The sequence below is a fragment of the Saccopteryx leptura genome, chromosome 12 (genome assembly GCF_036850995.1).
Source record: "Saccopteryx leptura isolate mSacLep1 chromosome 12, mSacLep1_pri_phased_curated, whole genome shotgun sequence".
NCBI lineage: Eukaryota > Metazoa > Chordata > Mammalia > Chiroptera > Emballonuridae > Saccopteryx > Saccopteryx leptura.
In genome coordinates this window covers 44,402,612-44,414,619 of record NC_089514.1, presented here as the reverse complement: position 1 = coordinate 44,414,619, position 12,008 = coordinate 44,402,612, and the positions used below count along the sequence as shown (strand labels likewise).

Here is a 12,008-nt window from a genome sequence, read left to right as displayed (position 1 = left end):
AGTTGTTCATTCTCCAAGACAATGTAAAGTCATTTTCAGAAAGCAGTGGTTTCACATCTAACACTCACACATCTTTCTAGATAAAGAATTTTTAACACTATATTTCCAGTTATTATGGAATAAGTAAAAATCAGACTTAAAGAATAAGGGAATTGTCAAACACACGGATCATTGATGAATGGCAAAACTAGAGGTAGGATTACATAATCGTTACAAATATGATTATATTAATGAGTACAAAAACCAAAAATCAATGTTAAAAGGAAGTTAAATGATTAACAAAAATTACAATTAACATCTGTTTATACACAGGGGAGTAGAAATGCAGGAGTATCACATTCAATGGAGAATTAAAGCATATTAGATCTCTTGTCTAACCCAGAGAGCCAAAGTCACTGTTTCATCATAACTTTGATAATTAAAGAAAATTATCAAAGAACAAGTTAAAGCATATTCTTTAAAAACATACAACTATCCACTAGTTAGAATACACAACAGAACATGTACATACTTTTGAAATACCTTCATTTTATGAAAGTAAACAACAGTACATATAACAAAAGGCAGAAAGGATGAGTATAGTAACATAAAATTTAAAAATCAAAAACATAAAACAAGATGATAAAAATTAGACCATACACTCAATTTTGACTGGAAATAATCATCTTTTTTTTTCTTTTTTAAGTGAGAGGAGGGGAGATAGAGAGACAGGTTCCCTCATGTGCCCCAACTGGAATCCACCCGGTAATCCCCATCTTGGGCTGATTCACTGGGACAAAAAGAGCTACCCTCAGCACCCAGGGCTCAAGCCAATTGAGCCACTAGCTGTGGGAGAGGAAGGGGCAAAGAAGGGGGAGAGGGAAGGGAGAGAAGCAGATGGTTGCTTCTGGGTGTGCCCTGACCGGGGATCAAACCCGGGACATCCGCATGCTGGGCTGACGCTCTATCACTGAGTCAACCTGCCAGGACTGAAATAGTCATTTTTTTAAACCACCCTTTTAAAAAGGCAAAGAGACTGAGGATTATAAAAATAGAAGTTAGCTACATGTTGCATATAAAGACAAACCCCAAATCCAGTGACACGAAAGTTTCAAATACCAGTATACATAAAGTTTTTCCACAAAAGCCCAGGCAAAAGAAAACAAAGGTGACTGTATTAATAGCAGATAAAAAAGTATTCGAGATAAAGAAACATCGACTAGGATAAAGAATATAATTTTGTGTGAATAAATGCTACAATCGATAATACAACATACTACTTATTAATCTTATGTATAAAATAATAACATCAAAATAAATTAAAGAGATGATTATAATTGAAGACTAATATATCACTATTACACTATGACATATCAAGAATTTATACATATGTGCATGCATATACACACAGAAAATTTGTTCTCTAAAAGAAACTCTTGTTTTAAACATCATGGATGATTTATTGAATGAACTTGATTATATAAACTCCACCAAGAAATCTTAATATTCCAAAAACGTAGAAATAATTCAATCTACATTTCTTGACCACAGGTACAAAGCTAGAAATTAAAAACAAATTTAATAAAAGAAACTTCAGCCACTTGGAACCAAAACTTCTCTTCTAGATAATTATTGGGTTAAAGAGAAAATCTAATCAACAGTTTGTTTAGAAAATGAGCACAATACTTAGCAAATTTTATAAGCTTTTCCTAAATTCTTATTTAGAGATAATTTTATAACCTTATTTTTAGTATAAAAGGAGAGATATCAATTAAATCGTACAAACAAAAAAGTTTAAAAAGATATCTGTACTTCATACCCAAGTCCATTCAGAAAATAAAATGAGAAAATATAATCAAAAAGTATACCATTCACAATGGTAACTAAAAAGATACCTAGGAATAACTTTCTTAAAATTATCCATATGAGTAAAACAAAATTTTACTCAGACATTTAAGAACATTTGAAAAAAAATTAGAAATATCCTGTTTCTGATAAAGAGGTTAAATATTGTAAAAATATAAATTAGTTCCTAATTTATTTTATATTTAATTACCAGCATGTGGGTAAATTTCTAACAACTGGAACTTCAAAAAAATTATGCATATAAATGTACATACATTTACTATAAATGTATACATCTTACTAATTTTACATTTACTATTTCCCAGGTATAAAAGCTATGTAGCATACAACTTACAAATAATAATAAAATATACAATACTCCCTATTGTATATTCTATATAATCAATCAATTCTCACACAATGCTTTCATTGACTTCTACCAAACTCATTAATGTAAATAGTACTTCTGTCTTCTGTATGCTCAAAAGAAAAATAAAATCTGTCACTCTGCTGTATTTCTTATTTTCACCCCAAAATAAAAGATAGGAAAATTGAGAACTAGGTAATAGTTCCAACATGAATATTTTATTTACATTAATAAGAAAAACATGAGACAACAAAGATGTATATGCAGACTTCACTTACCCATTAATGATACGACTTCTTTGCTAAATCAGATAATAGCTTTCAAGCATTAAAATAGTCTCAATTTTTTGTGCTATTAACAATGTTGCAGCTACAGACAGACACACTTTTAAGTTTAATCTGTCTCAATTATTTCCTTATCATCTTCTTAAGTTTAAACACTTAAAAAAAAAAAAAAAGAGAGAGCGAGAAAGAAAGCCCTAATTCGGATTGTTTGCCATATTCCATTGTGTTTTATCCTTCCACATTTGGCTGATTCCAAGCTTTTAATGAAAGGCTAACACTGTTCTTAGGCTCACACATTTCCAGAGAATAGTCTGACACAGAAGATAAGAAAAATCACCACCTAGAATTTTCTATTTAAGTTTTTCCAAATGTCTCAGTGTTGTTTTTAAAGAATGTCAAAAAATTAGCCCCGGCCAGTTAGCTCAGCAGTAGAGCATCAGCCTGGAGTGTGGAAGTCCCAGGATCGATTCCCGGTCAGGGCACACAGGAGAAGCAACCATCTGTTCTCAACCCCTTCCCCTCTTCCTTCTCTCTCTCTCTCTCTCTTCTCCTCCTGCAACCATGGCTCGAATGGTTTGAGCAAGTTGGCCCCAGGCATTGAGGATGGCTCCATGGTCTCACCGCAGGCACTGAAATAGCTCATTGCCAAGCAATGAGCAATGGAGCAGCGGCCCCAGATGGGCAGAGCATTGCCTTGTAGGCGACTTGCCAGGTTGATCCCAATTAGGGCACATGCGGGAGTCTGTCTCTCTGTCTCCCCACCTCTCACTTAATAAAAAGAAAAAATTATATTTTCAAAAATGGTTTGTTCTTTCACAACAGTTTGAAAGTTATTTTGGAATCTTTCCCAACATGATCATATATTCTTCCTAATTAGTCTTTCCTTGGTAAAAATAAAGAGCAATTGATTAACATAAATTTGTGATAAACTTAATACTCTTTGTGATAATGCCTTGTGTTTTTGTGTTCCTTCTCCTCTGAAGAAGTGCTGGCTTAGAAGCAACATTTGTGTGTAGGCTTGTCAACAGTCCATATGTAAAAATCAACCAGTATCAGGTTTCCTGGAGGTGGTGGGGCTCTCAACAGGTAACCAGAGCAGGGACTCTAGGAGGCAGTGCTCAAAGTATAAGGTGTTCTATTGCAGAAAAGCCCCGGACACCAGACTGGAATTTAGGGGCCTGGCTTTAATGCCCAGGAAAGGAGACCAAAAAAGAGATAGCAGAGCTGAACTCAAACTACTAAGCACATTGCTACAAGAGTGGCACAAAAATTCTGGTTAAGTCAGAGCACCTGGTCCCACTCAAGCAAGGAGAGGACAGGCCCCAGCATAGGGATTTGACAAGCAGCAGTCCTGTCATCCAAAGAGCAGTGCCCCTGTGACGGGGGTGTCGGCAAGAGGGTCATGCCTTTGGGAAATGCTGGAGCAAGCCGGAGCCCAGAGGAGCATCATTATTTTTAGTGTAATATAAGTGAAGCAAACATTACCTCGGCAGGAGTCTCATCGTCCTGTTGGTGATCGCTGTGTTGGACAGGTTGAGACACAGGAGTCCAGGACAGCCTTCCGAGATGTGCCTCATTGATTCGTCCTGCAGAAAACCAGAGGGAAGAATCTTATCAGAGCCTACCAGCCTTTGCTAGTCTCTTCTCTGTCTCTCCTGCTCCAAAAAAGTGCAGGCACGACTTAGTCTCTTCATATTCCTTGATAATAGTAATAAATCAAATTAAATAGGAATTGCTGGTTTTGCCTAAAGATCCATTACTTCTCCTTCTACCCTCCCCTCTGTTTTTGGGAAGGGGGGATAGAGTCCCATTTCATCACAATGACACCACGTTAAAATGTGAGTCCTTACAAGTTCAACTCGGTGACAGGTTTTATGACCTCAAGTGTTCAAGTGTCAAATACTCCTGACTCTTCAGATGCATGAAAGTGATTAAAAATGAATCAATTTTTAAACTTCCTGAAATTATTATGCAGGAATAATAAATGCTCTCAATTGGACTTCATTAAAAGTGAGTCTATATTTATATAAAGCTGTGTGTGTGTAATTAAGTTTCTATGGTTCTACTAGTGTGTGTATACATATATATTAAAACAGCTAGACATATTTTTACCAAATTTATGGCAAGTTAGAGATGGCCTAAAGTAAAATGTAGGCTACATACATGTTGAACATGAAATTCAGTGTTGGGAGTACTATGGGGGAGAATCTCAAAGATTCAAGCAACACTCCCCCAGAGAGCTGAAACTGAGGGACAAGAGAATGGGGTGACTGTGACCAAGAGAGACAGAACACAGTGATTCCAACCATGAGCCCTGACTTGACATTTACAGGACCAGATGCATTGCAAGCTTTGATTGCAGTGGAACTGCTTCTTGTACGGGTAACCACTTATAAAATGCTCTAGAATGAGTTGCAGCAGGTTTTTATTTATTTAATGGTGGTTGATGAGTCTTCCCAGGGACACTGAAGAGGTCAACTAGTTTTAAATATTTATGGTACATCCATTCCGGAAAGAATAGACCATATCAGGAAGAGGTAAATCATCACTTGGCTAGGAGGTGTGGTTTGGGGAAGAATTCTGCATGGCCAATGTGGTCACCCCAAACACCACTAAGGAGGGCAAAGGTTTATTTTCAGCAGGCTCATCAGGGTTTAACATTCTACTCCTGGTTATTTCCTGGAGTCGTGGATATTAAAATAACAAAATCTTGCAGGTCGAGCTTCTATCACATGGGATAGGACCTGGATGATTTACAGGGGCAGCAAACCACATCTTGAAAAGGACTCAAGGTTGTTTTTCAAGTTGTAAAACTGTATGTAGCTCTGCTGTAGGAAAATTCTATGTGCCAGTGCCATGTGCATGCGGGTGCAGGGCTTGCCTTAGGCGTCATGCTCTCACCGCGGAGCTCAAGCTGCCAGCAATTTTTCTAGATACCCCAGCACCAAATGTAGGACTTGGAATTATGTGGAAATTACAGTATCATTTTTTTCCAGAAGGGATGGAGAGAACAACCATAGTGTATGGTACTGTAGTGGAATACAAACAAAATCTTCAAAAATATTAATGATGCCAATCAATATCAAAGTGATTGTGGACCTTTTGGAAGACTGGCAAAAATGCAACTAAGATGTGGCAACAGGAAGAATAGAAAGCTGGTTTATACACCATTAGGGATGCACCACAGAGAAGATGGAAATTGGGGGGCAGGAAAAGGGAGGTGGAGTATGCTTTATACATCAGAGAAATCTGATTTTCTCTTTTATATGAAGCAAACCATTCTCGGCATTTTCCTTTTGGAAAAAATTCAAACAAATCCTATTCTCTCTTTTTTTTAATTCAGTGAGAGGAGGGTAGGCAGAGACAGACTCCCGCACATGGGATCCACCCAGCAAGCCCACTAGGGGGCGATGCTCTGCCCATCTGGGGCATTGCTCTTTTGCTACCCAACCAAGCTCTTCTTAGTGCCTGAAGAGGAGGCCATAGAGCCATCCTCAGCACCTGGGACCAACTCGCTCCAATCGAGCCATGGCTGCAGGAGGGGAAGAGAGAGCGAAGTGAGAGGGGGAGGGGTGGAGAAGTAGATGGGCACTTCTCCTGGGTACCCTGACTGGGAATCAAACCCGGGACATCCACACGTCAGGCCAACAGTCTTCCACTGAGCCAACCAGCCAGGGCTAAATCCTATTCTCAATATTTAAAATAGTCAAGGTTTAATCTCCAAATGTCAGAACACATAAATGCAAAAAATCTGAGTGTCTACATTGCAGAATGGCTTATGAGTTTGTCCACAATGCACTCAAATATTTCTGAAGGCAATATATTCATAAGGCAAGCTCCTTAGAAATCAAAGCTGTTTGAATGAATGTTACCCAACTCCTTAAATGTTTCCCTCAAAGGGAAAAACAATAGTAAAATATGCCTGGATAAAAGGATCCTCCCTGGATAGCATTAGACTCAAAATTGGAACAGATTTTGATTTTCTCAAATTTAGTGCTGATGGCTTTGTAAAATTCTTTACAAATTTTGACTTTGTAAAGAATATGATCTTTTATGCAAGTGCAGAACTGAAGCTCCCTGAAGACAAGAACTAAAACTCGACTAATTTTTAAATCCCTATAACACTTATATTAAATAACATAAATTTCCTATGTATCTTTACACATAAAGATAAATATATCACATATATAGTAGATATTAAAAATATCCACAGAAAGAATGAAATAGAGTAGAAATTTGAAAGAAAGAATGATAATGAGACTGGCGAGGCAGCAAGGAAGAGCCAATTCATGAAGTCTCTTCACCTGTGCCAAGGGGTGTGGACTTCATCCTGGAGCTGGTGCTTAATGAAGGCATGGCACAATCAGGCCATTCACTCTAGTCCCTTCTATCTCCTCGGGACTTGCTCTATCAGTTGCTACAATTGAGTCTCCACCAGCTTCTACTGCTACCCCCCCATAGCCACTTTCCTGGAGTGATAGGCTTATACCTAATGCCTCATTTTCACACCTCTTGTCCACTTTGTAATTCACTACAGTTAGACTTCTGCCTCGATATTGCATGGAAACTGTTCTAGCAAAGCCAGTCACCTTCTAGTTCTCAATCCAGGACCCACTGCTCAGTCCCTTTCTCACTGCTCACTTTGGGAACTTCCTTCTGAAACTCTTCACTCTCTTGCCTTCTGTGGAACCTCTCTGTGTTCAACCTACTTCTCTAACTATTCCTTCTTAAGATCCTTTGCTGTTTCTTCTCTGACTGCTCCTAAAAGTCAGTGTGCTTTAACATTCTGGGAAAAGCATTCCCCAAGGTTCAATTCTAAACCCTCTTCTCTTCCCATCTCTCTCTCTCTCTCTCTGTTAATCTTATTTATTTTTGAAGTGTTAATTATGACACATATAGATATCAACCCATGATGGAATCTCAAGTTGTAGCCAATATTGTTCATTACCTACTAAATAGCTCCATATGGTTTCATTCTTTAACACATATGTATTATCGAGTAATTACTATGCAAGGTCTGTGCTCTGAGCTATGACTACCACAAGAAATGAGACATGTCTCCTGCCCTTTGGGCCTCTTGGGCTAGTGGAGGAGGCAGGACCACTGTAATCAGGGCTGCTTATGCTGGGAACTCAGAGCAGCAGCAGCAAACTGCCCCCACCCTGGAAGTCAGTGATATCCTAAGAAAGGCAGTGGGGTCTGACAGAAGCTTAAAGCCTGCTAAAGGGGCGGGCTGCACTGGGACTCGGGAAAGAGTGTTCCAAATGCAGAGTGCAGCCTGAGCAAAGGTAAGACAGCAAGACGCAGCTTAGAAAACCAGCAAAGAAAACATGGCAGTTTGTGTGGCTGAAACGTGCAGGATTTACAGCAAGATGAGGCCAACAAGGGAAGCAGAGGCAAGACTACAGAGGGCCTCCGAGGTACAGGAATTGTAAAGAGCTTTGACTTTATACAACAGTGCAGATAATGAATGTGTGTATCAATAGTGGGAGATGGGAGTGAAGTGGTCAGCCCTGCCTTTTAGAAAGAGTATTAATGTGCTCACAGGGTGGAAGACAGATTAGAAGTAGAGCCTGGAGACAGGGAACAGAGGAGCTGGCTAAGGTGACACGTTCATTTCTATCTTCTCTGGCACTGCCACCTTGAAGACCATGAAAATGAGCCCACTGTTTCTGCTGGGTGCCAGTTTTTCTGTCTTATACACACATGGCCTTAAATATAAATACAGTTCATGTTTGTTGAATAGTTTCCACTTTCCAAAGACTCCAACCTTGGACATACATCTACAGGATTAATAATAGCATTACACAAATGGGATACAATTTCTTGCCAATGTTTAACATAGTTTGCTTTTTTCCATATTTAATTCTAAATGAGCACACAGGCATGTATTTTGGCAAAATCTCTGTGTATTAGCACTCCGGTGTAGCAAGTCCAAATCTATATAAACAATAGTAAAATAAGCTTCTTATACTCACTGTGAGTGTTGGGCAGTCAGAGACATTCAGCTCTTGCAAATTTTTACAGAGGCCTAAATCAAACAAGTGACATATCACTAAACAACAAATTACAGACGTTTAAACTTAACCTTTTTTCCATCCTACATTCAATGCGATATATTCACTAGAAGACAAACAAAAAACTTGGCAGGTAACTTATTCTAAGTATTGGTTTCTTTTCCCAGAAAAATGATTTCTTTTGGCTTTAAAATTAAAATATATGTGCATGTTTATTATTGTTTGAGGATTACAGAAGGAAACAGAAAAGAGAAAAATACTACTTTGGTAAAAACAGTATATATTTAGAGCTTTTAGCTTCAAAGCACTTGAAGAAAACCAACCTGCTGTTTTGTGGCCTGACTTTCTGTTCATTTTGTTTTGTTTTGTTTTCTGTTTCTTTTTAACACTTTTTTATGAAAAATTTCAAACATACAAAAAAGTTGAGAGGATTTAAGAATTATACAATGAATATACCCACCATCCAGATTCTACAATTTATATCTTATTTTATTTCCTTTATCATATATTCACTTGTACATCCATCTTTCATTCCTTCAATCCATCTTATTTTTTATTCATTTTAAAGTAAGTTGCAAATATCAGCATAGTTCCCCTAAAATATTTCAGCATGCATATCATAAATAATTCAGCAACATAATAACTGACAATTTTTTAAGTGCAGCGGGACAGACAGGGACAGACAAACAGGAAGGGAGAAAGATGAGAAGCATCGCTCATAGTTATGGCACTTTAGTTGTTCATTGATTGCTTTCTCATACGTGCTTTGACCAGGGGGCTCCAGCAGAGCCAGTGACCCTTTGCTCAAGCCAGCGACCTTGGGCTCAAGCCAGTGACCTTTGGATTCAAGTGAGCGACCATGGGGTCATGTCTATGATCCTACGCTTAAACCGGCAACTTCGCAGTGTCGAACCTGGGTCCTCAGCATCCCAGGCCAATGCTCTATCCACTGAGCCACGCCTAGTCAGGCTTATGATTTTTTTAGGGTAGGTTTACATACAATTTACAATGGATTATAGTTAGAGAAGTGGAGTGTTAGAAAGTCCAAGTACCTAATTAGCCCTGGGACCAGAGGCAACTGTCCAGTTTATGGGCTGGCAAGGAAGACAGGACATGTATACAGAGGGCTAGATGGCAGAGTGATACACGGCACTCTAGGTCTAGACAGGAAGTAAAACTCCAGGTCTGAGAGAAAAGAGAAGCAGAAGCGGGGACACAACAGTGGGTAAAAGGAACGCTTAACACAAAGAAGGGAGGGGGCACTCTGGGTGGGAGAGACCCCCTCAGGGAGGAAAACTCTAGGCCAGGAAGTGGGCCTGGCACTCCCACGGCTGCAATAAAGAGAAAGCGCATCTGCCATTCATAACCTCATAGCCTCATGGTAAACAACAGAAATGTTAGTAATTTTAAATCCATTTTAAACATTTCTTCCTCTGCCAAGAATGGACTATGTCCTAAGTAATAAATGCAAACCAAAACCTCTTTCAGGATTAAAAATGAAAACAATTTTTTAAAATATGCAGATCTTGTAAGTCATCAATACTTGTTAAGGAGAAAACAAACTCCCCCCAAAATATAGTAACTGGGTTGTTTTATGAGATTAATATTCTTATAGAATAGTTACTTGAGAGTAATTCGTGCATTCAACAAGTGTTTGTTAAGATCCTGCTTTGTAAGCCCTGGCTGGGTAGTTCGGTGAGAGCATCGTCCCGATATGCCAAGATTGCAGGTTTGCTCCCTGGTCAGGTCACATACATTAATTAAGCAATGAATGTATAAATAAGTGGAACAACAAATCAGTGTTCAATGTCTCTCTCTCAAAAAATTAATAAATAAAAATATATACTTAGATTGTCAAGAAAGCAAAGGAGTCTAGTGCTGCCTGACAGGCCTCATGGTTTGCTGCACGTTGTTAGCAAGAAACAACCTGCTTTGTGCTAGAAACTGTAGGTGTCGGACATACAGGGAACTGAGAGTAAACAGAAGAAGCTGAACATCTACTTTGAAAGATGGTGGTAAGTGCTGTGGGGCAAAACAAAACAAGAAAGGGGGTGGAGGGCGAATGGGAAGGGGTGTGACTTCAAATACAACAGTCACAGAAGTCTTCACTGAGGTGACCTTCGAACCAAGCTCCGCAGGAGATAACAGGACAGTTGCAATTTACCCTGAGCACTTCTGGAGTCCACATTCAATATGACTGGTGATTGGGAGACAGAAAATGGTGATTGCAAGACAGAAAAAAAATAAGCTCCAGAAGACAGCCATTGGAGTCTTACTCAAAATTTCTTTTTTTATTGATTTTGGAGAGAGAGAAGGGAGAGTGTTGGCCAGATAAAATATATTATGCTCACTTTGTTAAAGATGGCGCTGCCCACATGGAAGCTCATCACCCAGGTGATGGTATTAGTTGCCCTTCTTGTTTGGGATGGGCGTGATTATATTAATGTGTTGGGGGCAGCTGTGGGTGGGCAGGATCCTTGTAGCCTGGGGCTTGGTTTTGGGACTAAGCCTTTCCCACCCTTTTTGATGTGGGGTGGTGCACTCTCATGAGGAATCTCATTATACCTCAGATAAGTGACTTTATATCAGAGACTTCCTTATTCGTATATTGGATTAAAAGTTTGGATTTCTACACTATAAAATGGGGCAGACCGGGAGCTTGCTCTCTTGGTTCCTGAGATTAGCATTAGAGAGGAGAGCAGGAGAAGCAGCCAAGATGGCGGAGTGCTGAGTGAGAAGCCAGTTTGTGCAGAGTTTGTACAGGGAGAAGGAGATGGGGAACAGAGGTGAATAAGTCTGGTGAGCTAGAAACCTTTGATTCTAGGAAACTTGGATAAAGTCAGTAGCTTTGTGAGCACTGAATAAATGGGTTTTGGAGCCCAGTGTGTGTTGTTACTTGCCTGCCAGGTGCAAGCTAGGATTAAAGATGATGGCCCACCAGTTCTTGGCTCCATTGTTTCATTACCGTCTGTCCAAATCTAATGCGAACCTGCATGGGCTGGGTGCTGTGATGGTGGCCCTGGCTACTGGCTTCACAGAGAGAAAGAGAGAAACATTGATTTGTTTTTCACTTATTTATGCATTCATTGGTTGATTCTTTTATGTGCCCTGACTGGGGCTCAATCCCACAAACTTGGGGTCTGGGGACAACGCTCAGACCTGTCTGGACAGGGCTGGAGTCCTACTCTTGTCTGCATATCTAAAGGCCATAGGGAGAAACCCTTTAATTTGAAGAATCCAATGTGATGATACATACAGTGTTCAGTTTTCACAATGTTGAGCCCTAACATCGTGGAGTGCTTCCACTGGACCAGGCACTGCGTGGCGTCTTACACGCGGGAGCCCGTTTCACCCTCTCAACAATGTTAGAAGTATCCTCAATCCCATCTTACAGACGCAGAAGAGGAGGTTAAATAATTATCCTGAGGTCGCAAGTTAAGCAATAAGGAGTTTTGATTCAAACTCAGGGCTCAAAATTTAGCCACTACACAAGGCAAACTGGAGGCTGCAGAGCCT

General features: G+C 39.5%; 2 protein-coding genes across 2 annotated transcripts in view; one reads left to right on the top strand and one right to left on the bottom strand.

Annotated features, from left to right (window-relative positions):
- Nucleotides 1-12,008, bottom strand: part of FBXL13 (F-box and leucine rich repeat protein 13) — a 273,369-nt gene that overhangs the window by 112,154 nt on the left and 149,207 nt on the right. Inside the window, exons 10-11 of the mRNA XM_066353904.1 lie at nucleotides 8,454-8,506; nucleotides 3,961-4,061 (exon numbers count right to left, since the gene is read on the bottom strand). Coding sequence (XP_066210001.1) covers nucleotides 3,961-4,061; nucleotides 8,454-8,506 — 154 coding nt within the window. The remainder of the gene's footprint in view (nucleotides 1-3,960; nucleotides 4,062-8,453; nucleotides 8,507-12,008) is intronic.
- LRRC17 (leucine rich repeat containing 17) overlaps nucleotides 1-12,008 on the top strand; it is a 37,999-nt gene that overhangs the window by 8,197 nt on the left and 17,794 nt on the right. The window lies entirely within an intron of this gene.